Genomic DNA, 26,853 nt, shown 5'->3' with positions numbered 1-26,853 from the left:
AGGTTACAGGGAAACTCTTTTTTCAGTCCCTTTTACATATTATCTAAATAGAGCTTCAGGGATTGAGCCAGATCTTTACCAATATGTTCCATCCATATTAATAATATGAAAACAACTTGGCTCTATAGACAAAGAGCAAGAGGCTTCCATTGTCTGCTTCAAGGCGTATAATCCTTAATTGTCATCGTAAACCTTGACAGCTTCAGCTTGCATACTTACCTAATATGGAGGGTGAAAGCAATCCATGCAGTGCAGTACTTTGCTGCAAAGCAGATAAGACATGCATCTTTAATCAAGAGATATATTCAGATATAGTCACCATTTGGTCTAGTTGCAAAAAAAATAAAATCCTTAAAAAATGTAGCATGCTTCTAAAATCCAGCATAAATCAAGCCCTATGTGCATCAACAAGTAATAGATCCGATATGGGAAAATATTGGTTGCAGTATATTTGAAGATATCTATAAGTGTAAAGCTTCAGTACTGTCTTATAATGCAGTGCAATGTTCTTTAGAAAATCATCTTCAATGGCAATGCACTCACCCTGGAAAATAAGTGGTGTTGTACTCAGGGTAGCACAAGAGCAGCTTCATATTTTAATATTCCAGTGCTACAACTAATACACATTTCAGTGCCAATGTGCTACAGCATCAAGGCTCTATAATATTTCTAGCAAATCCATTGTGTTGCCATTGCTGGTAATGTCTGGCAAAATGTTTTGGTTGTCACGTTCTTAAAATGTTTAGCTAAATTACAGTACTATAACTGTACTGCAAGTAGCCATGACTGTTCTGTAATCTGAAGGTGTTAGGGATTGCTTGTACATTGAAAGTGATAAATAAATAAAACATACCAGCAGTGCAACCATAGTGATGCCAGCCTTTTTAAATCAGTAAATAGAGACTAAAAGGCTGTTTAGCATGATAAAGTTCTGCCCACATAAAGAGAATTACAGCCTGGCGTGATTTTTTTTGACACTTTAATACATTTGTCTACTTTTTTCTGTTAATGGAAGCTTGCCAAACAACACAGCAGACGCCAAGCGAAGATGAATATCAAACGTGACCTATTTAGACAGAATGACTTTTCAGAGACGTGGATAAAGTGGGTCTGCCCAGGAGCTACTGCTGGCACCACCTTCATGACATGTCAAAGTGAAAAAGTGCTGTTATTAGTTCAGATGACAGAAAATAGGTGCAAAAAGGTGGTGAGAACTTTTTATAAACAATTAGGGTGAAACAGTACCATGTTTTTATTCAAATAATGTATGGTGACCAAAACAAAACCAAATTAATCCAGAACATTCATTTGAAACTCCTGCATATGTATTGCCCTGACTTTGTAGCTCTGTAGCTTGGCACGTGGTCCAAAATACACCCAGCTGTGCAGCTGTGACCTCTGGAAGGACGATAATGCTTTTGTTTTCACATAAATTGTTTCTGCTGTTTTGAGCTTGTGTACAAACCATAATCAAACCAATTAAAACTGGTTCTAAAACCACTTACCTTTGTTAAACGTAGCATGCTGTATATTTAGGTAAGCATTACAGAATGTCTAATAACGCATTATACAAATGGAACATGTAGATTTTTTTCTGATAAACAAGCACCCTGTATGGGGCAATGTACATATTGTTCTGTTCCAGTTAAAATGCAACCCTTTGCTTATGTTGCCCCTTTAAATGGTAAAGAAATCATTGTAACTGTCTGACTGTCTGAATCAATGCAGTGTTAATAAACTCTTAAAATTAAGCTTTGCATAGCTGGTGTACATCAGCAGTTTGCAATCACCAGCCCTGTTGTTCAACCTTGTGATGCATGGGTATAGCTCTTTGCTGCCTGTGAGAATTGAAACTCATAGCATTGTTCTTAAATGGAACTTCTTGTTATCTGGGTTTCTGCTGACCATGGTGAAGTGAAGAAGAAATGCAGATGTTAAATGTTAATATGCTTTGTCTCACAACATGCATCTCTGTGCTGCTGGCTTAGAAAAAGAAAATTAACATCTCTGATGCCATGAAAGCTCAACTAACATCTACACTGACACCAGCTCAGACATACCATCTCTGTACCAGGGCAGCTCAGAATACCATCTCTGTACCAGGGCACCTCAGAATACCATCTCTGTACCAGGGCACCTCAGAATACCATCTCTGTACCAGGGCAGCTCAGAATACCATCAACTGAGACCTGTGATCACGGTTGTATTACCTCTGATTTGCTGAATAAAACTATTTTGATTGAAACTACCTGAAGAAGGCTGGTTTATTATTTTTGAGAAGAAAATGAATCTTACATTTTCTTTAAAAGAAATATATATGGGACAATAACAAATTGCAAGTGTCAATACATGAGGACATGCACTGTATGTGTAGTCATTTTTTTTAAACAAAGTTCACACTAAACTTGGTTGAGGCCTTTCCTATGTGCAGCTGTAACAGTACAGCGGCAGGGAGCAAACCGGCAAAAATATCACCACACATAATGCCTGGGGGTTATATGGACAACTATATACAGAGAGAGAGAGAGAGAGAGAGAGAGAGAGAGAGAGAGAGAGAGAGAATGAGAGAATGAGAATGAGAATGAATGAATTAATATGAATGAATTCAAAAACAGCAGGATCTAACAGATACTAATCAATCACTAGAAATACTTAATGAAGAAGAAAAATAAACTGAAAACTTAATATTTTAATAATTAGCTACAATGCTGCGGCTTCTTCAGATGCCATTGTAGAAATAGCCTGATAAACTGATGAGGTCACTATAACTACTTCTATAGCTATGGTATCGTTCCCTGTGATCCAGTGTACTGTGTGTGTGTGTGTGTGTGTGTGTGTGTGTGTGTGTGTGTATATATATATATATATATATATATATATATATATATATATATATATACACACACACACACACACACAGAGACTATACCAGAATTTCAAATGCAGTGTGTATTTATTATACAGTACAGCAATACAGCTATAGTGATGCCAACCTTTTTAAATCAGTAAATGGAAAAGTGTATCATGTAATCATGTATACATTCAGCACCCATAAAGGTAGGTACAGCCTAGGATGTTGTTGTTTTACACTTTACTAGCTTTGTCTAGTTTTTCTGGAAGCTTGCCCATGTAACACAACAGGCGTAGGTGGATGGGTGCCTTTATCATCTTAAAAGTAGCCATCGCCATTAAGATACAAATGCAGAATTGTTGAATGTACCTGATCTGCAACTGCAACAATGCTTAAGTATTTCAATCATTTGGTCTTCCACTGTAATCAATGGAACCAGGGTATACCTGTAGAGCAGGCCCCACACTAGAGCAAGGCCAAATCCAATTGGGTAGACCAGTCCTAATAAAATGGACATATATACAGTATAGTGTGTCAAGATTAGTGCCTCAGCATTCTTACCTTTGCTTGGTTGATACATACATTATGAAGTTATTTTTATTTCTCCTAGGAATGCACTATTGACTTGTGTGTCTTTTTTTTATTTTGCAGGGGAGTTCCAGAGATCTAAATGATAATAAAGCCAGATAGCTAAGTCCTACTAAATCAAACAAGAAACATCAATCTTGTCTGAGATCTTACTGCTAATGGCTATGTGGGACAGGGGGTCTCACATTTCCTGGCTTTGTAGACAAAACTACCAAATGGAGTCTTGTTGGTGCTCACGTGAAAGTCATAAAACCTGGTGAACAGGAAAAGCACGCAGAATTTAGATAAACAATACTCAACAACAAATATGTAGGCCACCCCCATGGCTAGGTCTAGCAGTAGGAACACAGGTGAAAGTAACTTTCATTTCTTACAGGTACTGTATAATTGTTCACGCCTCAAATTTATATGAGAGCTTTAGTTTTTCGCACTGTCCATGTAATTAGGGTTACCAGATTTGTAAAGTGAAAAACTTGACTTTTTTACCGCTCTTACTCCATAGACATTCCTGTCACAAAGTTCAACTTCCTGGATACATTCAGCAACAACATCTGGTCATGCGTTGTTTACCCTACGAAATTTGCATACCCACAGTGCTCTGCAAAAATGGACGTAGTTCTTTACCAAATACGATATTTTTTATCAGAAAGTTGTTTTTACTGAATGCAGTACCGTGTAAATGAAAATCGAGAAATAAAATCGTATGCAGGGTGAACTGCTTTTGATGTGGTTTTCTTAGTCACCACAATCTGTGTAAGTGACTAGTGGCATAGGGATCGCAGTTGAGCGGCGTGGAGGGTATACTCTGGTTTCTCTTCAAATCGTATAAATCTTTCGCCTTTTACTAAAGATTTCCGTGGAGAGGAACATTTATGAGTTTCAACTAATTTTTTGATGCCCTGTGTAACGCGGGGCTTCCTATGCTTGTGAAAATAGATAAATATCTGTGTGCATGGTGAGGTTGTTTGTGTTATATCGTTGTGTTATTATATGTTCAATATATTAAATAATTAGTTGTTAGTTACATTAAATGTAAAGTATAAACACCACTTATTTTTAGTCTGTTTTCCGGAACAGTTGTGTCTGCTGGCTTTCATTCCAACAGGATCTTTAATTGGAACGAAAAATTGTTTAATCAGACCTTAAACTGTTGCAGTGTTCAATTCACTTATAAAATGGTCTATCTAACTTGAAATATGCACATGTTGGGCACTCAAAATAATTATAAAGGTCTAATTACGCAAATTATTAGTTCAATTAAGGGTCCATAAGAAATTAAGAGCTTAGTTGGAACGAAAAACAGTAGATACAGTGGATCCTCAGAACCGGCTTGGGAACCACTGTACTGCGCCAAACCTGCTGCAGTCAAGCGCATAGCCCATTTGGTTAGAGTGAAAGACCAGCCCCCACTCAGCCCGGCTAGCTCAGTCGGTAGAGCATGAGACTCTTAATCTCAGGGTCGTGGGTTCGAGCCCCACGTTGGGCGGCATTTTACTAAAGATTTCCGGGGAGAGGAACATTTATGAGTTTTAACTAATGTTTTGATGCCCTGTGTAAGCGCGGCTTCCTAATATTTGTGAAAGAATGGATATACATTCGTATCAATTGCTTGTTCTGTATAGTATTCAGCAGGATGTGCTTGATATTTAGTATTAGTGGTAGGGCGTTTGATTTTCGGGTTTAACTCGATTTCTTCCCCCACGTAATCCTTTTTATCTGTATTTGGGTTCCCAAAAACTTCCCGAATAGACACATGCGCAGTTGTCTGTGATTCAATGCAACAGAGCAGAACTGGCGCTGACGACGTCAAGCTGTTACCGATTAGAAAAATGTGGCTTCTTAGTGTAATATATATATATATATATATATATATATATATATATATATATATATATATATATATAGCATACTTTTCTTCCCAGTTACGTGTTTAGCCAATTTATGGAAAGTCGATCATTTCTCTTTGTAAAACAGCATGGAGTAAAGTTGTTTAGTTTTCCTGTATGTTCTGTGTGCAATACACTTGCAACTCCATTACACTTTTGTTTGCTCTGTCTCTCTCTCCTCTCTCTCTAAACGGTATAGGGTTACACACCTTTAGTTAATTCGATGATTGTTGCTTTTGCTCGTTCTACCTGGCTGACCGGAAGAAAGTAAATTTTGAAAGAATACAGGAATAGCATCCAAAGCTAGTCTAGCAAATGTATACAAAGCAAACAATATCTAAATACCCCTGTCCTTGTAAAGACTCAAAGTCATTAACAAAACTACAGACCAATGAATTAAGACATTTTTGTCTTATAGAACAAAATTGATAGCCATAAAGAAAAAAAACATAAAGAAAAAATCCAATATTTAATCAGGTATCGGGTTTGTTTGCAGCCCTGACCAAAGATACTATATATATATATATATTATATATATATATATATATATATATATATTTTTTTCTTCAAGTCACTGACGCCCGTACCAACTCTGAAGGCGTCAAAAATAACATTATAAAATTGACAGGATGCTGCATGCTGATTGGTCTATAGGGGTTCCAAGCCGTTACACTATCCAGCACAATGTCACAATTAGGAACTACTTAGGAACAAAGGCAAATCATTGCACCTGTGCTAACCACCTATCACTGGGCCACTTAAATCAAAGAAAACGCTTGTCAAAATACCTGCTGTCGTGGAAGATACTGAAGACATCAAGGTGTCTTGTTATCTCAAAACATATTAAATGTACAAAAAGCCTTTTTTAAAGAGATCAGCTATTATTATTACCACAGCATAGGACAAACACATAAGAATGATTAAACAAATAATCCATTATTTATGAGTTTTAACAATTGTTTTCATGCCCTAGTGTTAGCGGGACCTCCAAATACTTGTGAAAAACAGACACAAACAAGTATCAAGTTTCTAGTATATTCCTATCATTGATGATAGGAATATTCAGACTTGTTTCAGATCGTATAAATGTTTTGCCTTTACATTATTATTATACGTCGGCAACGAGTTTCATTTTTTTTTTTTTTTTTTTTTTTAATATCCTGCTTATGTGGGGCTTACTTACCATCATTCACAGCAAATTGGCCAGTGTATCTTTTTCAACAAACAAAGAAACCATGTAACACTATGAGAGTTAAAGTTACGTGTATTTCAGTGTATAACTAACTCCTTTATTGTAAAATTAACTACTCAAGTGATGGGAAATACAACGGGTGAGAGTGCTATTAACACTGCTGTAGTGACAACAGTCTGCATCGCTTATGTATCATATCTTATGTGTACAGTTTTTGTCAAACATCTTTCCTTTGCATAACATCTTTCCTGCCTCCTCCAGTTTTCGCAGACTATTATTTACCGCCCGCTTTTTTTTTTTTTGGTTTTTTAAAATAGTTTTCGAACCGGAATCGGAATCGAAATATCCGGATCCAATGACAGATACCCGGTTCGGAACCGATTCAAAAAATCTGCTCAAACGCACTTCACTACCCCAGAGCTTTCCGCGTCATTCCCATCACAAAGTTCAACTTCCTGGATACATGCGCCCTACGAAATTTGCATACCCACAATGCTCTGAAAACATGGTCGTAATTCTTTACCAAATACGACAGTTTAAATCAGAAAGTTGTTTTTACTGAATGCAGTACCGTGTAAATGAAAATCGACAAAGAAAATCGTACGCAGGGTGAACTGCTTTTGATGTGTTTTTCTTAGTCACCACAACTTGTGTAAGTGACTAGTGGCATAGGGATCGCAGTTGAGCGGCGTGAAAGGTATACTCTGGTTTCTCTTCAAATCGTATAAATCTTTCGCCTTTTACTAAAGATTTCCGTGGAGAGGAACATTTATGAGTTTCAACTAATTTTTTGATGCCCTGTGTAACGCGGGGCTTCCTATGCTAGTGAAAATAGATTTAAATATAGTGTAGTATGTACGGAGTATTAAATGGGTAGTTGTTTTGTTATGTTTAATGTAATGGATTACGCAACTGATTTGCCGTCTGGTTTACGAAATAGCTGTGCCTGGTGGCTTTCATTCTAACAGAGCTATTAATTGAAATGCAAAATTGTTTAATCAGACCTTAAACAGTTTGCTGTCGAACTTCTAGATTGGAGTCAATGGGAGATCTTTACACCAAAGCATTGCGTTCACATGCCTGTCGCAAAAGTTCAACTTCCAGGTTACAATGTCCGTAAATTCAACAGTAAAATTACAGTAAACAGTGAAGGTTAATTGCCTTCTCTTATAAAATGACAATTTACCTTCATACTAAAAACATTTCGTTAAAAAATAGACATTTTCCGTTGTTTTAACAGACCACATCTTTTGACGGTTAAATACTGTAGATAATTACATCTAATTACGTTAAAAATGGAATCCCAGAATCCATTGCAGGGCTGATTGAAAACAGTATTGTTTTAAGTGTGTTATTTGTGTTATTGTGTGTTAAATGTGTTGTGCGGCTGCACAATTATATGTAAATTTACATGTCCTTTGTATTCCCTCACAATTTTATGTTATGCTCATTGTGTGGTTATCATCTTGTGGTAGATGAGATCTTGGAGTGGGCTACCTCTCTTTTCGCATCGCTATTGTTTGTTGATTTAAAGGCTGGTAGTGCCCATCCGGTAAATACGAGGCGCGATTATTGACGGTTGAAACTTGCTCTAAGAGCAGCACCGCTAAAATGCATATCAACTATTTTTGTTAAGAGTTAATTTGCTAAACTTTATTAATCATGTGTGTTTTTTTTATAGTATTTTACTATCAATTTATGTTTTTTGTAATTTTTTTTTACAGTATTTTACTCGCTTACTGTATTTGTGCAAAACATGGTTATTTTTACCAAATATTATACATTTTTCAAACAAAGCCTTTTTTTTAATAAATGCAATAGTTTTAAATTGAATATTATTTGTCAAAAATAGATAATACAATGGTTCTGTATGCATAGTGTTTCATTATTCTTCGTAAAATAGGAAAATATAAGAATATTACAAGTGCAAATAAAAGGTAAAAAAGTATTTTAAAACCTTGGTTTGGAATCTCGAGGTAAAAAAGGAAAACCCAGAAGGATCCTTTCATTCAGATAAAGGAAGTAACTACAGAGCACATTAAAGCACCGGGGTATTTAGATCAATACCAAACGCTTGTACATTGAAAACCTCGGTATTAAAATGTAAAAAGGCAAATATGGTCCAAATTGAACTGCTGGGCTTCTTTTTCAATTGAAATGTCCTTTTGCCCTTATAACCATTATCATACTGTAGCTCGCCCCAGCTAATGCCAAAGGGTGCATTACATATAGTATACAATTATATTTGGTTTCATTATGCACAAGTGAACACCAATCACTGTGCTCATTTGATGCATTTTATATCCTTGTGTCTTCAACAAAAACAAATCTGAAGGAATGTACTGTACCCGTTTGAGCTATTGTCCTGTAAAGTTTATTATATGTTTATAAAAAAGAACATCTTGGATTATTTCCAATTAAATCCATTACATACATGTAAGTACGTTTGCATTAATATGTTATACTACATTACTAGTTTACTTGAGCCCATCTGGAATGTAGAATAAAGTACAAGAAACAAATGTCAATTTTGTCACGTTACTTTATTTAGTAACATAACGTCAACAGGTTTCATTCTGTACACATACTGAAGGAATACTGGATCAGATCACAAGAACAATAAGGCATTCAAGAGATCAGACACATATCACACTTTCCACACAAGCTGTACAGCAGTAGGGTATGTCTTCATTGTTTCCAATAGGAAATACAATACATTTTTTATTACATTTGCTTAGATAATAACACATTTAGATTTCTGTTCTGTTTTATTCAGTACAATGTTAAATAATACTCCAACAGGAGTCTGGAGGGTTGTTATGCTCAACTCCAAAATTAGAGAAACATAACTGTAATTCCCAGTCACTTGTAAGGCCTGCCTGCCAGTTTTGTTGTCTGTTAGTCACACACAGTAATAAGGTCACAATCGAGTGCCACCTGGAGGTACAACTGAGAACTGCCCAACCTTGAGGATCTTCCATTCAATGCATTTCCGTTGCACTTACAATACTCCTTCTTACCAACAGATGGCAGTATGGAATACCTGGAAAAAATAAAGCTGAAAACAGACCCAGGGATGACTGCTCAAGTAGAACTTAAGTCCATTAGGTAAAGCATAAAAAAAGAAAAATAGCTTTGGAAAATAACTGCTTAAAAAAAACAACAGAATATTGTTGTATTCCGTCCTCCTGATAAACCTTCACACAGAAGAGTCCCTGGCAGTCTTCAAGTGTATAAGCTTGGTCCTGCTGATGAAGGGGTACGTGGTACAAAGGCACCCCGAGGTCACAGTCAGGCCCAGGCTGCACCAGGCGCTGAACATTGACCAGCTGTAGCCGTGCTTCACGTTGCTGGGAAGACCGTAGATAAAAGAAGGGCTTCTGGACAGGTTGTATGAGATGCTTGCTGCGTAGGTGCACAACGAAATTGTGCTAAATATACCTGAGGAAAATATATACGGATATATATATATTTTATATATATATATAATATATGATATTATATATATATAAATGGATTAGGTGCTTTTAAAAATGGCACTTTGTTATGGGATACCTAATCCTGTGCATCGACAAGTCATTGCATTGAGTCATCAAATAATTGGACTCTTTGTAATGTGGATACTGAGACGTTATACTTCTGATATTGAAAATTGTCTGTTCAACGATACAACTAATACTCTCCTGATCGGACAAAGGTCACATGGGGGTGTGATGTATAATACATTGTCTCCTGAAACCTAATTGCCACGAAATTTACGGAACCGACATCCCCTATGGATTGGAGTCTGGTGCTTTTAATGCCTTTGTTATGGGATACCTAGCTGGTTTTCTTACAAATATCATTAATACATTGACGGCGTTTATCCAACAATTGGAGTCTGTTGAACATGCATGACACCTTTAAAACCTGCATAATTACCAGTTATGTTCAAGATAAACTAATACTGTTAGTCTGTCTGACAAGTCATGTGGTTTGTATGTAATGAGACGTATACTCTATTATAAAATTGGTCTTTTAAATATTCTATCCTGATTGGTCTAAACAGGTCACATGGGGGTGTGACTATTACAGCATATTCCCACGGGTTGAAACTTTTTTCAAAAAGGGGTGAATTGCTTGTAGATATCCATACACCACTAGAATTTGGAAGAAAAACTGACTAAGCCCTGTAGCTCGTAACCCACAGACAGCTTCTGTTAGTTGAATAAGCATGACTGGGCGCTAACCACATTTAATATATCATTTTGAAAGAAAAATAAACATTAGACTATTTTGCAACGTTTTAAATTCGCAATGACTGTTTGACTGTTAAAATTAGAAAAGGGTCCATTTTGATGATTTTGGGAAACCAAACTCTAGATGGGATTTTGGATGAGTCTGAATTGTGACAGCAAACAAGCTCTACTTATTCACTACTTCCCTGGAACCCAGAGAGATTAACCAAAAAATATTGCAAATAGGGCGTCGAACTTACCAAAGCATGGCTTTCAAAGCACAGCTTCTAGACATAGAAAAAGAAAAGGACAAAAATATACAGAATCCATTGCCTGGGCATCAGGTGTCCTTTTTATGGCACTGTCCGACTATTTCAAAATACAAACAAAATCTTTGATGCCACTGGAAAAGGTACCGCATATCTGGCATGGATACCTCCAGTCACTACTCCTGGAACACAGGACGATTACAAAAAATTAATAATACTAATCTTCCCCAACACTGTCACCTGACACTGCTTGTCAGAAAGATGTGATAAATCACGAGGTGAAGCCAAGTGGTTTTAACCGCCCGGGGTGTGTGGATATTAGAGTATATCTCACACCCTGAAGTGCCTTATTGCGCTTATAAAATGGGGTAACTAAATAAATAATAATACTTAAAAAATTAAAATATTTTTATTAAATATCCTTCCACCTCTAACCTAAAAAATAGTATTCATTAAAAAAAATATATTATTATAATTTTCTTGTAATAAACATTGAACTTATTAAAAACAAGAAGCACTGTTTAATATATGTTAAATTGAACACTGCCATTGAAATTGCAGCTTTGAAGATTTACATGCCCTTTTCTTAGATGTTCATTCTGAACAGTAGGTGGCGCTGCAGCAAGCGATTTCGAGCAACATTTCATTCATTCATTGCTGTCGTTTTCTGAGGAAGTGCAGCTGGACAATCACGCAGACCTTCTTTGTCACCTTTGGTCATATTTAGTTGCCCATCAAAACAAACCTCTCTCACATGACCTGCGGTAGTGTCAGGTGACAGAGTCGGGGAAGATTCTTATTATACAAGTGTAACTGATATTTCCCTATAAAACCCTATTCTCAATTCTCTGATTACAAGCTTGTCAGTAGTATCCTGTAATCCTTATTATGGCGACATATCTGACGTAAATGGAATGAACATTTTTTAAAAACTTTTTTAAATTATCTAACAGTTTCAAAGTGCTTTGAAAGTTCAAGTAGGCAACTTTCAAATAGAAAGCTTTTTTGTTTTTTTTAAAAAATAAATAAATACGATTTACCATTGTGTCAGAAAGGTAGAACTTTGTAGCACAGCAGCAAAATACCAACACTATAAGGAAAACCATCTCCGATCTCGCCATCCTGTCTCAAAGTTCTGTGACATGAGGACTCGGCGTGTGGTCTCATCCTGTGATGTCACGGAACTCCTTGGTGGATTTTTAATATCTGATTATGTACAGTAGCTTGTACTTTAACAAGTGTTGGTGTCTGATTCACAGACTCATCCAAAATCTCATCTAGAGTTTGGTTTCCCGAAAGATCAAAATTGATATTCCTCACTCGTCAGTCATCTTTATTGTGAATTTAAACATGGCTACGTTTTTTGTTTTCAAAATTGATGTGGCGTATGGATATCTTAAAAGTGATCCACCCCTTTTTGAAAAAAATGTTTCAACCCATGTAAATATGCTGTAATATTCACACACCCCTGTGACCTGTTTTGATCAATCAGGATAGAGTATTTAAAAGACCCATTTTATAAATCACAAATGTTCCCCCTAGAACAGGGCTTCTCAAACTTGGTCCTGGGGACCCCCTGTGGCTGCTGCTTTTCGTTCCAACCGAGCTCTCAATTGCTTAACTATACCCTTAATTGAACTGATAATTTGCTTCATTAGACCTTTTTACTTGTTTTCAGCACTTGAACAATTGCATATTTCATGGTAGCTATAACATTTGATAAGTAACTTGAACTGCAACTGTTAAGAGCTGGAAACAAGTAAAAAGGTCTAATTAAGCAAATTATCAGTTCAATTAAGGATATAGTTAAGTAATTGAGAACTTGGTTGAAACGAAAACCAGCAGCCACAGGGGGTCCCCAGGATCGAGTTTGAGAAGCCCTGCCCTAGAACAAGACTACTCAAACCTGGTCCCGGAGGACCGCTGTCAGTCTTGGCTTTTATTCCAACTGTACCCTAAATTACTTAACTGGACCAATTAAATGCTTCGTAGAAGCGTAATTGGTCCAATTAATCAATTTAGTGTACAGTTAGAACAAAAACCAGAAGGGACAGCAGCCCTCCAGGACCGGGGTTGAGTAGCCCTGCTCTAGAATATGAGAGTAGGTCTGCTAGTTCCTGTAGTAGCACATCAAAGGTACCAACCTGCCATGAGGAAGAGGAGCCCAGACACGTGCTGGGTGAGGCTTTCTTCCCAGAAGAAGCTGACAATTGCCACGATGCACCCGCAGAGCAATACAGCAGCAGCCATGCCAAGAAACCCAGCAGTGATTCTTCGCAGATCTGGGGCGCAACATGGAAATACTGTACTGACACTGTAGTGGGAATTCCTTTAACGTGTTATTGCATAGTTATCAACTGCCATTATTTATGACTTTCAAATGCTATTATGAGTGATGACTTGCCCTTGTTTGCAGGTGAATAAGTCTAGATCAGTGATCACTTCATCTGTATAAGAATGAGATGTAGTATAAGGTATCTATTTATAGTCTTTCTGTTTACGGGATCCACAGTCATTCCCCATTTCACAACAGGAGAATTCATTTATATCCTGTACTGCATGCCGTTACGGAAGTCATTTTAAAACATTTATTTTTCATTATTAATCTAAATGTGGTGCAGCAGTGGACGTCATATTAATGGCAACGACATATTAAAAAGGATAGCCACTTAAGGGTTAAATGTATAAGGCATTTTAAAATAATGTTGAATATTTTACTTTAGTAATGACGCCTGCTGAGGAATTCATGCTTCATTGAAAACCTAATGTACAAGTGTCTGATTAAATTGAACAATGTCAGTAGTATAACATTCTGGTGTAAACTGCAATGTAGAGCATTAGGTCCCTGGCTGTCTTTGCAATATTTCCACACAGAGAATTTAAAAGATGCCACCTTTGAACCATGGGAAATAACATGCTGTCTAAAGAGGGGATTGCTGTGTAAAATAATGTCATTCTAGTAATTTTGTGAGTGTTAAAAATAGTCTGCATCGTTCAAAATGTTTTGGTTTGTTTATTTATCTGGGTCCATTCCAGTGTTTTCACTCATTTTTTTGTGTGTCCTGCATATGTAGGGTTTACTTCAAAGATCAACGGATTTGTATGCTTAGGCATTTTTTTAAAGACATGATGTTATATTTTTTTCTTAAATTCATAAAAATCTATTGCATTTTCTTAAAGATTTGCATGCAGAAGAACGTTTGGGTTTCAATCAATTTGATTCCTAACTTGTAAAGTTGTGGGAGTGTTTAAAGGTAGAATGAACAGTAGACAGCTATGTCTGGGGACTCGAAGGAGCACACAGGGTTTCCTGATCTTCGCATTCTACATGGTTTTGGGTTGCATCACATTGTTGTGTGCGGCAAATGTTTCAGGGCTGCTCATTATGTATTTAGTTGTGTAAACATGTGTTTTTAATTTGTATTAATCTTGGAATAGATGCCTTTGGCCAAAAATAAATAAATAGCACATACAGGGTTAGATGCTTTCCAGAGTGAAAAAAAAAAACTAAAACAAACAAATCTATGACTTCTAGGATGGGGTCAATGAGAGATCTTGCACTAAAGTTAAGATGTGCAAACCGGTTCCTGCTTTGGAACTGAGGAACCGGATACAAATCAGGGATCTGGTTCCAATGTGTACTCTTATGTTTTTAATAAAACTGATTATTAAAAAAAAAATACATTTCTGTCAAAAAACTAAATTTAATAACTGTAATTGACACTTTCGCCCAGAAAAGGAGCGTTACATAATATTGTCGTAATTTCAAAGTTTTTTAAGGAATATTTACTTATTATTATTATTATTATTATTATTATTATTTTATTATTATTATTATTATTTCCCTTGAGAATAGTTCAGTCTCTCTTGTATATGAAGGGATGAACACTCAGACAGGTAATTCAAACTAGTCTCTCTTTGACATGAAGGGATAATCAGATCTTCAGATCGGGTAAAGTGAATTCTCTGCACCTGGATGGGATCATTCGCAAAACAACACCAGCCAAACAACAAGATTTCGTCTATGTAATGTAATTTAACCCCAAGCCGATGTGGTCTTTCTGTTTGGGATGCTAACATGAACACTGACCTGTTTCAACATACTATGTCTTTAAATATGTTTTAATTGTAAGTTTTGTGGAATTTGCAATAAAGGCAGCTCATATAAAAGCACACAATGGTTCACTGTTAAGACTGTCATTGTGCAAATTGGAGAGTATTGATTATTTTGTTAACTTTAATTATACAGGACGATTTTATATTTTATATGTACCGACACTCCGTCCGGAATCGGAATCGGAATCGAAATACCCGGTTCGGAACCGATTCCAAAAATCTGCTCAAACGCACTTCACTACCCCAAAGCTTTCCGCGTCATTCCTGTCACAAAGTTCAACTTCCTGGATACATGCGCCCTACGAAATTTGCATACCCACAATGCTCTGCAAAACATGGTCGTAGTTCTTTACCAAATACGACAGTTTAAATCAGAAAGTTGTTTTTACTGAATGCAGTACCGTGTAAATGAAAATCGACAAAGAAAATCGTACGCAGGGTGAACTGCTTTTGATGTGTTTTTCTTAGTCACCACAACTTTTGTAAGTGACTAGTGGCATAGGGATCGCAGTTGAGCGGCGTGGAGGGTATACTCTGGTTTCTCTTCAAATCGTATAAATCTTTCGCCTTTTACTAAAGATTTCCGTGGAGAGGAACATTTATGAGTTTCAACTAATTTTTTGATTCCCTGTGTAACGCGGGGCTTCCTATGCTTGTGAAAATAGATTTAAAAGCAGTTGTTTTGTGTAAGGTGTGTTTATTCTTTCGATTTGTTGTTCTGTGTGAAATGTGTAACGAGAGCTGAGCAAATTATGATGGATTACGCTAGTGATTTACAGTCTGGTCTTCGTGAACACTGTGTGTCTGTTGTCTTATTCCGACATAGCTTTTAATTGAAATGGAAGTTTGTTTAAACACCTTAAACAGTTGCAAAATTTTACTTATAAAATGGTATATCTAACTTGAAATATGCAACTGTTAAGCGCTCAAAATAATTATAAATGTCTAATTACGCAAATTATCAGTTCAATTAAGGGTCCTTAAGAAATTAAGAGCTCAGTTGGAATGAAAACCAGCAGATACAGTGGATCCTCGGGACCGGCTTGGGAACCACTGTACTGGATCATTATTAAACTTGCTGCTAGTACTGTGTATAAATACAATACATAGATAAACATTATACAGATATCATAGAACTGGTTTTAGAATGTACTTACGCAAGAGGTGCCACTCATCCTGTTGAATAATTCTGGTCAAATTAAAGGGAATGTTTCTTAAGCGAAGAGGTTGTGAGAAATGGTACTTCACGGATGTGCATTGCTGCGCAGTACCTAGGTAAAATGAGGAAACATAGTGATGCAATTTCTTAATTCCCCAAAAGACATTCATAAATTAGTATTATGGGGAAACAAAAGGCTTAATATCACGCAGGGTTTCTGACATCTAAATCCGGGAATTGTTTTCTTTACTGTTGTAATACAGTATCTAAATTTATTCCAACAACTGCAGTATAACAAATGGCCACAAGATGGCACACATTCAGACAGTTACAATCAAATACTTTAATCTAGATTTCTTGTGGAACACGTATCTAGGGAAATATATTTTTTGGGGGGGGGGGGAGGTGGGGGGGCAGGTCTAAACGATTAACAGAAGCTTAACCTTATACGATGTGGTGATGTTGCTTCTAGAAGAAGAGCAATATGTATGAGCACTCTTTCACTGCCTGTGTCATCCCATCTTGTACAAAATATTTGTAATTTAATATACAATTTCTATTGAACAAATAAGAGAGAAGAAAAATTATTTTAAAACCTTGGTTATCACTCCTTTCATTTGTCAAGTTCAATAGAAAACCACTGAGTTCCATTAATAAGGTATGGAGTGCGACGGCAGCTGTGTCAATGTCTGATCGATGCTGCCACTGTACAGCAAGATGTGGGCGCTGCGTCATCTTGAATCAAAGATTCACATAGTCTTAAAGCTGAGCTGAAAAGACAGCAAAGCAATTTTGGCATTGTGAAATGTTTTCTTGTTTTAAGTAGAAGTTTTGCTTAATCCACATTTCACAGATCTAAGGTAATACAATTCTGACTCCACTTTGTGGCCACGACGGCTACTATAATACATGAATGGGGCTGAAATGGCAAAAAATGAAACTGACCAATTCCTAGTATCACTGTCTATGGATCCCAGAGTGGTATCCATGGTCTTATATAGGGCAATAAATGTGATAAGTTGCTTTCTGCAACATCCTTAAACACTTAAGAGAAAAGTTAAGGTGACATTTAACTTAAGGTGTTAATGTATCGAAAATATATAATATAGTATATTCTTGTTTGTTTCATGCAAACCTATATTTAAAGTATAATATTTATCTAATTAGTGACCAATCAGTAAAGTACAGTTTACCTATTAGAACACTGTGCAGTAGCAAAAGAGTCGCTGTCCTTTCATTTCAATATCTAACTTCCTCCTGCAAGAGGTTAACTTTAAAAGAAAGGACCGTTTTTGAGTTGCTTTATTGATCAGTCATTAGAATAATAAAAATGAATGATGACGGATAGTTGTTGCACCTGAAAAAAAAAAGCAGGATTGTTTCGTTTACTGTATAAGCAAATACACAATGACATCACGAAGTGCAATAATTCTTGACATTACATACGTGTAAGAATCCAGATATATGATGGTAAGTGTGGTATGCTTTTCTAATTTGCTGTCATACAGAACTAGCTGATTTCATATAACCGGCAGGCGATAACAGTGTTGGAAGGGAACATTTTACAAATCGGTAGCTAACACAGCAAATTGCTGTTTACAGCATCGCATGTGTGAAACAGCTCTGGTTCTAATAAACAAAACTAACACAAATTGTCAATCGGGTGTAATATGTTAGAGTCCAGTAGTTTTAGTTCAAATAAATGAGCAGTGCAATTCTGACAACATAAAATGCTAGAAAAACCGAGATTGATCAGGCATTTTTGATTAAGACCCCTCCGTGATAAAGTCTGAATCGGAAACCTCAATCCGTGAATTAATATTATTGAGATTTATAGCCTATACCGACAAACTCGAGATATGGAGTTACTCCATCAGTATTCTCAAACTGAAACATACCTACACATACAGATCTGTTGCCAGTAGAGTTTATTTTATTTTTCTCCCCATGTACAGCCGAATACAAATGAATAGCCTTCTTACCTTTCGAAATTAGATTATCGATATCACGGTCAATGCCAAGATAATAACATTTCCTCCACAGTCCAGCATAGGTTGAGAACAATGGACGTCCACATTCAGATTCCAGAACTCCCAGTCCTAACAGTGACCTCCAGTTTTCCAGCAGATCGTCCTCCATGCTCCCTGCGGGCAGTGGGTTTAGGAAGCCCACATTCCTCTGCGGGTTATTGCTGTCCCTGAGAGGCAGGTGATACATGGGCATCACCCGGCTCTTTTGATCGTTGGATTCGCTCCCGTGGTGCTGACAGTTCTCCTTGTGCTTCCTGGTGTCGGTCTCATACCAGTGGTCAGTGAATATAGAGGTACTCAGCAATATCAAAGAACAGAGGCTCATTGACAAGCTGATTGCCGTTATTAGAGCCTGTTTCTCCATATTCGCTCATTAGTGCTGCATTGGCTCTTACAGTCAAGGGGACAGCAGCACGTTTTGCCTTTCAGCCTCAGTTGCTCTAATAACCAAGACCCCCTGCTGGATGATGTTCCCTAAATGTACATGGGTGATGTGATCTCCTTTGTCATTTGCTCACGACCTCCCACTGTGGTGCCAAGTCGCTTGGACAATGTGCGTTGATGTAACTCCAGACCCGCAGCATGTATGTATCAGTTAACAAAGTACAGAAATCTTGAATTGGATGCTACTTCACTGGACTTTGCGACAGTCCGAGTGAATATACTGGCAGCTGTAGCTCTCTCTCTTCCATCGCCTCGCATAGCAAGCCGCTAGAAATTGTGTTTGATCCTTCAGCACCTCACAGATCAATAGTACCTAGTACAGTGAGAGTAGAGACTGAATTAATTTCTCCGGTCATATCTCTTTTTTCACTTTTGGCGCGGTAGGTGTGTCATAAAGATGAGCAAAATCATGCTGTCAAAAATGTCTAAAAACGTAAATATGAAGTAATGCATTGTTATGGGTATGTGTATGCAAACCCAATTAACGTAATGTAATCACTCCGTGTTAAATGCTGCTCTCAGGTGTGTGTGTGTGTGTCTATATATATATATATATATATATATATATATATATATATATATATATATATATATATATATATATATATATATATATATATATATATATATATATAATCTACAGGTAGTTATTAAGTACACAGAGCAACAAAGTGACAGGTCTGAAGGTGGGAAGGCGATTTTGTCCCTGCAACTTAAAATGCCTTTAGGAAATGTAAACAAACTGGACAGCCAGCAATCTGTATTTTGATGAAGTAGGGAGCACATACGGCTAAACTATGGAAGATGTAGTAAACAGCAGTCACCACTAGATCCTATTTATTCCTTTATTCATTTTATTATAATTGTGTGACTCTGTAGATTTAAGGTATGTATTTATTTCTGCTTGCACTCTGTACTGTACTCCACAGTGACCGTACTACTGCAGGCTTCAGTCAGCATGTTAAAAGGGTACTGCATGAGCCCTGGAAGTAAGACTCTATGAAAACAGTTTAAGCATCAGCCCCTGGGATGCTACAGAAACATAACCGTCTGTGGCTCTCTTTAAGGACACTCGCTACAGAAGGACTGGAATTGGAGAGTTGAGTTTCTGTCCAAGACGGAGAAGGCAATGTCATATTATGAAGATTGCGTTGCTGTGTAATAATATGTTTTAACCTGTTCTTGTACTGAATTGCATTGGAGTGGATGTGCAAATTCAACTGTCTCACCTGTTAGAACCTTTTGTGTCAGTAAGGTTAATATTGAATTTATTATTCCTGGTACTTATTTTGAATGCTGCTTTTACCTACCAAATTGTCCGTCTCCAGTTTGGTGTTTTATGCTGGTTTTAGCTATCATTATTAGACTGATTTATTTTTCTCCAGGCGTACATATTTAAAACCTAATATGAATATTTGAAATGTCTTTACAGATTTGTATCATACCCCCCATGAAGGGAAAAGAACAAACTAATACAAAAGCACACCTTCACTGTTGTTGTGTTATCTGTAATGTAAGGAAAATGCACATTACAAATAAAACTCTGAGATTATTTTAGTTTTTTTTTTTTTATCATAATCTCAGAGCACCCTCGCCGTATCAATTATCCGACATCAAAGTGACAATCTCCCTCCCTGGGTAACATAATACTTCAACGTCCTTTATTTAGTCTGGTCTAATAATTTGCAGTCCAGCCAAAAAGCTGTCTAACAAGGATGAGCAATACTTGAAGATAATATCCTTAAGGGATAGAAAGAAGACAAGCATTGAATTGACAACAGAACTGGCAGAAGGCACGGGTGTCGTTGTCCATCAAATCAACAGTATGAAGGTCACTCTTGAAATCAGGACTTAAAGGATGTGTTGCAGTAAGAATACTTCTGTTAAGAAGTAAAGTAAAAAATAAGACTAAAAGGCTAAAATATGTACAAGAACACAGATATTGGACTATGGAACAGTGGTCAAAGGTGCTTTGGACTGTTGATGGATGGACAACGACACCTGTGCCTTCTATCAGTTCTGTTGTCAATTCCACCAAGTATTAATTCAGGGGGGTGGAGATTTATCCAATTATGATCTTTCAGTTTTGTAATTTTAATATATTATTTTTTTCTCAATAAAACCTTTTTTTCCCCTTAACAGTGTGGAGTATGATGTATAGATAAGTGGAAAAAATCCTCATTTAAATGCATGAAACTCTGAGGCACTGACACAACCAAATGTGAAAAAAGCTCAAAGGTATGTAGACTTTCTATAGGCACTGTATATAGACATAAATGCATTGTATTGATTTTAAATGATATACTGTATGTATTCTTATGATATTGCCTTTTTATATACGTGATACTAAATAATTAAATATAAAGCTATATTGTGTAAGATCAGTTTCAAAGTTGCAGTAGTCAAGGTTATATTGAGTTAAATGTGTTGTATTTAATTAATAGTACTTTTTAAATAGTTATTTTAATGTATTTATTACTAAATTACGTTGAAAGATCTTACTGTCACTGCAATATGTCTATAGCATACTTGAAAATAAATTACGTTTTAATGTGGATCAGTATATTGTTTGTAAAAATAAATAAATAAATAAATAGTGTTTTGTTCTGTTTAACTGGAAGAGCACCCCATTCTAATCACAGAGAATGCTGATTGGCTTCCTCAACTCTTGTGTTACTTTTAAGATGTATGAATGCATAGTAACTTATTTTAATTTGAAACTGAAATAAAAGAAGAGTAAACTGAAAAATGACTGTGGCATACAGTTAGTTGAAGCCACTACTGTAAAATATCAAATTATTCTCATTTTGTTTTTAGCAGTAACTTTAGGGTTAGGCTGTAAACACTAGACTAAACCATTCCTTAATAAACTTGACGTATGGACAGCACAGAATTACCAGCAGTGCACTTCCATCCCATAACCTAAATATTAGCATTGCAACCACACAGTTTACACTGAGTGACAAAACAGTGATGAGATAAAAGAATACCATTATTGCTCAATCAGACTCAATCAGAAATAATGTGCCAAATCTAAAGCTTCTAAATCTAAAACCTAAGTTTGACCAAATACTGTACATCTTTAAATCTCTTTTTCAAAGTAGTTGTTGTTCTTTATCATGTGTTGGCCTAGCATGCATTAATCATAAGTCATTATTTAAATTGATGAGTCCAAAATGTCCTTGATGTATTCCAAGTACTTGTGCAATAGTGTACTTCTGCCTAACTTTTCTACACAGTTAATATAATTATCTAAAAATGCATTAAACCGATACTTCAGATACTTAGCTGGACAAGTATGACAATGATTTATAATCATGGAGCAAGATCCTTAGGGAAAACAATGCAGGGGCTGTTCATACCACCTGTGTTTGTTTTGATGAATTCTGCTTAGTGCCAACAGCCACATACTTGTAATTGGAGTAGCCAATGTAATTGCTGCTATTTACAGTTTTTAAACTAGTGTACTGGTATTTATCTGGTCCTCTCCCTTGCAATATTATAATATAAAATTAGTAGTACAGTGATATATAGTATGATGTTTGTGATGTGTGATACAGTAATTCCATGAATATAGTATGATGTTTGTGATGTGTGATACAGTAATTCCATGAATATAGTATGATGTTTGTGATGTGTGATACAGTAATTCCATGAAATGCTGCAAAATGTCAAGTCGAAGGCTGTACCATGTTGTAAAAAGTGTGATCTGGAGCCAAAGAGGAAAATGGCATTTTTGTGCAGAATTACTTTAACTTACCAGACCAAAAGAGAACGGAATATAAAAAGCTAGTGAACCCCAGAGGCAAGGTCCCAGCCTTAGAAACCTCCATCTGGACTTGTTGGGCGCTTGACTAGCAGGGGTCATAGAAATGCAATGAGGTGACCTAACCCAGCCCATTCCCCCAAAACGACTGTGCTACACTGTGGAGATTTAACTGACTTGTCAGAAATAAATAGAGAGAGCGAGAGAGAGAGAGAGAGAGAGAGAGAATGTGTGTGCATATCTATTGCAGGTTAGTTATGTATACTTAAAGATAAAATCGTCTTTGAATTAGCCTGAGAGCTGGAGTTGGGAATTTGAACACTTATTTACTGGGTATGTAGCTGGTGTACACAACCCCAATACAGGGTTACAACAAATAGATTAATTTAAGTTTAGACAGCAGCTGACTGAACTTACAGAGTTGCAGTAAAAGGGAGGAGCATTTCATTGTCTTTTCTTGAACAGCACATTCAGCTCCTCTGCCAGTGTTACAGACTCATGAACTAGCATGACCAGTTTAAAAACAGTGCAACTCATTCTTCCAACTGCCTGTGACCAGTGCCTGACATTGTAAAAGTAAACCACTTTTCTTGCAAAATTAAAGGATTATCTGTCACAACAATGCAATTGTCGATCTTTAACCAAAATTCTGCAACAGGCTATTTTGGTTACTCCGTTACTATGAGACAGAGATCCTGGAGACCACAGCATGGGTGTTAAACATGCCCACACACACCCACACACACATATTTTTCAGCCCATATCTTCTAGCGATTGATTGGTTTAGATTTACTATTTAAAAAATTCACCTGGTCTTGGATCACCACATTTCAAAAATGTTACGGATAAACTAAATATTTTAAGTTAAACGTTTCACAAAAAGAGTAGGTATAAAGTAACTTGGACTATAACACACACACACACACACACACACACACACACACAATAATAAACCCATTATGTTAGGCTTATAATTTATTGTTTTCCTTACCAAGCAGATGTCTTGGAACAGATGTCAATGTTCAAGGCTGGATCAGCTCAGATAAAACTGCACGTGATTAATTTGGCATAGGCTGCCAGCCAGCCCTACGGTGTGTGTGTGTGTGTGTGTATGCAAGAAATTCTGTACTGAAAACTGGCTACTTCATTCACTGACCACTTGATTCCATTCAAAAACTGTGACTGGATAACATCTTCGTAAAACATGCTGGAACATGCCATTCAAATTGCAAGCATCAATCATTAAGCTGCAAGTATCAAGTGCGGAAAAGTGGAACTTGTTAACATTGTCACATGACTGACTACACAGTTACTTTAATGCTGGAAGTGGAAATTCCACATTCTGTAACATGCGGTAACATGCGGTGACATGAGGTTACATGTGGTAATGCACCTGATCGATTCATTGAGATGTAGCATCTTGTTTTTCAGCAATGTCCTATTGTATTTGACTGACAAATAACCCAATTAGGGTTTCCATTAATGTAAGATGTTAATTGTGGTAAATGGTTTTAGGTGTCCTGTTATACCTCTCAATCCACATCAGGGGACTCCCTGGTGAGCAGCTGCACGTCGTTAGTGCTGGCTACACCCTTGTCACTTCCTGTGCAGCATGTATTAAGACCATTCCACCCCCCTTCACTAACCGTGTAGGACTGTCCCATGAAGTGGAAAAGTACAGTGTTGCAACAGGAAAAGCCTGACTAAACCCCCAACACCATATTGATAACAGACTGAAGTTCCTGTGCTAATGAGAAGTATTATGTACAATTTATGGTCGGCTTGCTGATAAAACAAACTTTTAAGTAAACTGTACAATGTGTCCCTTTGTATTCTTATTCATGTTGCGCCATATAACTGCCCCTTTTAAAAACTAAACAATCAGAACATCAAGAAAGCCCAGGCTTCTCCGAGTCACATGCTGGGTGAGATTATTTAAGAATGGCACATTGTTACTTAATCCCTGTTTCCAAAATAAATAAAAAAATGTACCTACTGTGAGATGAATGTGCAAACAAAAGGGAAGTTTGCAAAGGTCCGTTCTCACCAGAAACAGATTCCTTGTTCGAACTCTCTCTTTCTCCCTCTCTCCACTTGGTTGAAACCTGTGTAAACACTTCACTTTTTTTTACCACCACTTTGGGAAGGACATTCTAGTTATAAATCTCATATAAACGAGACTTGTGTCTTCTGGCTAAAAAAAAAAAAAAAAAAAGATATGATTTTACCTTCCCTTAAAAATCCTTGTCAACCTAGATGATCTAAAACAATGGCAAAACTATGTGAGTTCTATTATCAAAAATGAGCTTTGATGAAACAGCACTGTTCATTTGTATTGTTTTCTACACGTGCAATTGAAGCTTGTGGTTGACCTGGAGATGACGCAAGAGGTGCTGCTATACAAGTTTTGGAGGAAATGGCCTTAAACAGGTCTTGGGAAAACTTTTAACATTGCAAAATGGTAAGACCACTGGTAAAACAGTAACAAAACATGCATCTAATAAAGCTCTATAGGGTTATGACACCGAAGAAAAGAGCTGTGCAAATAAATGACTTTACCAAACAAACACTTGCAAGTAACACAAAAGCAGATTCAAAATGCATTTGGCCTTACAGTGCCTTGCAGCTCGTCTGCAGTTTGCTGAACTCTCCCCTCTGAGTCATCATTAGACATAGTATCATGCTATTCTTGAATTGGATTTGAGCTATCACTTGTTAAAGAGCTTGGTGTCCTCAGCTGTGTTCCAGTACAGAGTGTTAACTTGTCCCAAACAACCTTGAATTTTCTGACGGGCATTCGATTTCTTTTTAAACAATTAGCCATAGGGGCTGTTTTACACACATACTTCACTTTTGCAGCAGTACCAGATTAGAACGACTATTTAAAAGGTAATCCAAAAATGGTCTATTTTGACTTTCTGTTGAATGTAAATCAATTCGCAAACCCCCTACATTCACTGAACCATGCACAAATGAATTATTATTATCATAATTATTTCTTGAGATCCTTTTAACTTACTGAAGATTATTTATTTTACAGACATTATTTTTACTTTGGAGATTATCTTCCTATAAAAGATGCATTAAGACGCCAGGTAGTTCTAGGTGCGGCACAGAAAAGGATCTATGAAGGACCTATGAAGCAGGAGCTATGAAAAAGTCACCTGTATTAGTCCGTTTTCCCATCCATAACAATGACGGCATCGGCTTACAGCTGTGTATTATGCAATCTAATAAAAATCTGATCAATAGAGTCAATGAACCAGTAGGGTCGCATGGGAGTTTTCATTAAATTAGATGGATAAAGAATTTGAAAAAATCAGAACACAAGCTGTATTCATGTAATTTGATACATTCTAAATCAATATTTCTTCACCAAAAAAACAAAACAAAAACAATCCTTAGTTTTGGCTAGAAACTGCTGCATCCTATTTTGAGGACAGTCAAGTTAGATGCACCCGTAATAAGATCAGTGAAATTCCACACAGGCTATGAAGCTCAACACATAGAAAAATGAGCTTTACATCACTGTGGTAGGAAAACACCAAGAAGTGTATCATTAGGCTTCAGTTTCTTTCAGTTCTTAGTCACTGCACTTGTAGAAGTCCTCCCCTAAAGTCCTCTTTCTATATGCTGCTAATTCACTGCATTTGAAACCAGGTTCATAGTGCTCTATATGCAAATACATGTGATCCTCTTGGGACTGCCGCTGGCCTGTTTGAGGACAGTGGGAGTTTTCCTTGTAAAGTGGGAGGTTGTTGTGTTGAAAGCTGGAGGTATTGTTAGGAAATGCGTTCACATTGTATCAGCACATCCTGGAAACGTGCATTTTGCTTCGACAACAAAAGCAGGTGGAGTTGGCAGTTGTTTCACCTTCCGCTTTTTAAAATATAGAGGACCGTTTTCACAAGTTTACAACACTTTTGTCTTTTAAAAAGAAAATTAAACATTGATGTTACATAGCTTTCAAAAAACAAAACAAAACAAAAAAAAAAACAGGATGTTAATGTAAGAGTTCCTATGTACACACATCAGTTGTTTACTGCTAGTTGCTTTGGTGTAAACTAAGCACCTGGGTGCATTCCTTGTGAATATGGTCCATACTGTACTGTGTTTATATATTTCCACACCTATCCCATGGGATTGTTCTGTCTGACACATGACTAGTCACATGGTCCCTGGTCTTGGCAAAGCTGCAGTACAAGCAGAAAAATCCAATAGTGATGCAGTACATACAGCAGTAAGCTATAGCAATATAAATAATGTAAGGATATTTTACATACTGTAGTTAGATGCATGTTGCCCTGCAAATTAAGTATATTTTTGCAGTGGTTT

General features: G+C 36.7%; 1 protein-coding gene and 4 non-coding genes across 7 annotated transcripts; 4 read left to right on the top strand and 1 right to left on the bottom strand.

The window, feature by feature from the left end:
• Positions 1 to 4,239: 4,239 nt before the first annotated feature.
• On the top strand, positions 4,240 to 4,355 carry LOC121317755. Its single transcript, XR_005950521.1, has one exon. It is a non-coding gene; the product is annotated as a U5 spliceosomal RNA (small nuclear RNA).
• A 497-nt stretch (positions 4,356 to 4,852) lies between these two features.
• trnak-cuu lies at positions 4,853 to 4,925 on the top strand. Its single transcript has one exon. It is a non-coding gene; the product is annotated as a tRNA-Lys (tRNA).
• A 2,291-nt stretch (positions 4,926 to 7,216) lies between these two features.
• Positions 7,217 to 7,332, top strand: LOC121317754. Its single transcript, XR_005950520.1, has one exon. It is a non-coding gene; the product is annotated as a U5 spliceosomal RNA (small nuclear RNA).
• Positions 7,333 to 9,041: 1,709 nt separating this feature from the next.
• Positions 9,042 to 19,075, bottom strand: LOC121316888 (transmembrane protein 178A-like). Of its 3 annotated transcripts, none has more exons than XM_041252185.1 (5): positions 18,261 to 18,343; positions 16,875 to 17,048; positions 16,277 to 16,390; positions 13,148 to 13,285; positions 9,042 to 9,958 (listed from the first exon to the last, which is right to left on the bottom strand). In XM_041252185.1, exons 2-5 carry the CDS (start codon positions 17,011 to 17,013, stop codon positions 9,717 to 9,719), a joined length of 633 nt encoding a protein of 210 aa, XP_041108119.1. In that variant the 5' UTR covers positions 17,014 to 17,048; positions 18,261 to 18,343; the 3' UTR covers positions 9,042 to 9,716. The 3 variants fall into 3 exon arrangements, with proteins under 3 accessions (XP_041108119.1, XP_041108120.1, XP_041108118.1); XM_041252186.1 differs by lacking the exon at positions 18,261 to 18,343 and adding an exon at positions 17,472 to 18,192; XM_041252184.1 differs by lacking the exon at positions 16,875 to 17,048 and having other exon boundaries at positions 18,261 to 19,075.
• LOC121317756 lies at positions 15,649 to 15,764 on the top strand. The gene has a single exon (XR_005950522.1). It is a non-coding gene; the product is annotated as a U5 spliceosomal RNA (small nuclear RNA).
• Positions 19,076 to 26,853: the final 7,778 nt, after the last annotated feature.

The sequence above is a fragment of the Polyodon spathula genome, chromosome 6 (assembly GCF_017654505.1).
Source record: "Polyodon spathula isolate WHYD16114869_AA chromosome 6, ASM1765450v1, whole genome shotgun sequence".
NCBI classification, from domain to species: Eukaryota; Metazoa; Chordata; class Actinopteri; order Acipenseriformes; family Polyodontidae; genus Polyodon; species Polyodon spathula.
Note: the sequence above shows the minus strand (reverse complement) of the source record. Positions and strands in the feature narration are given on the sequence as shown.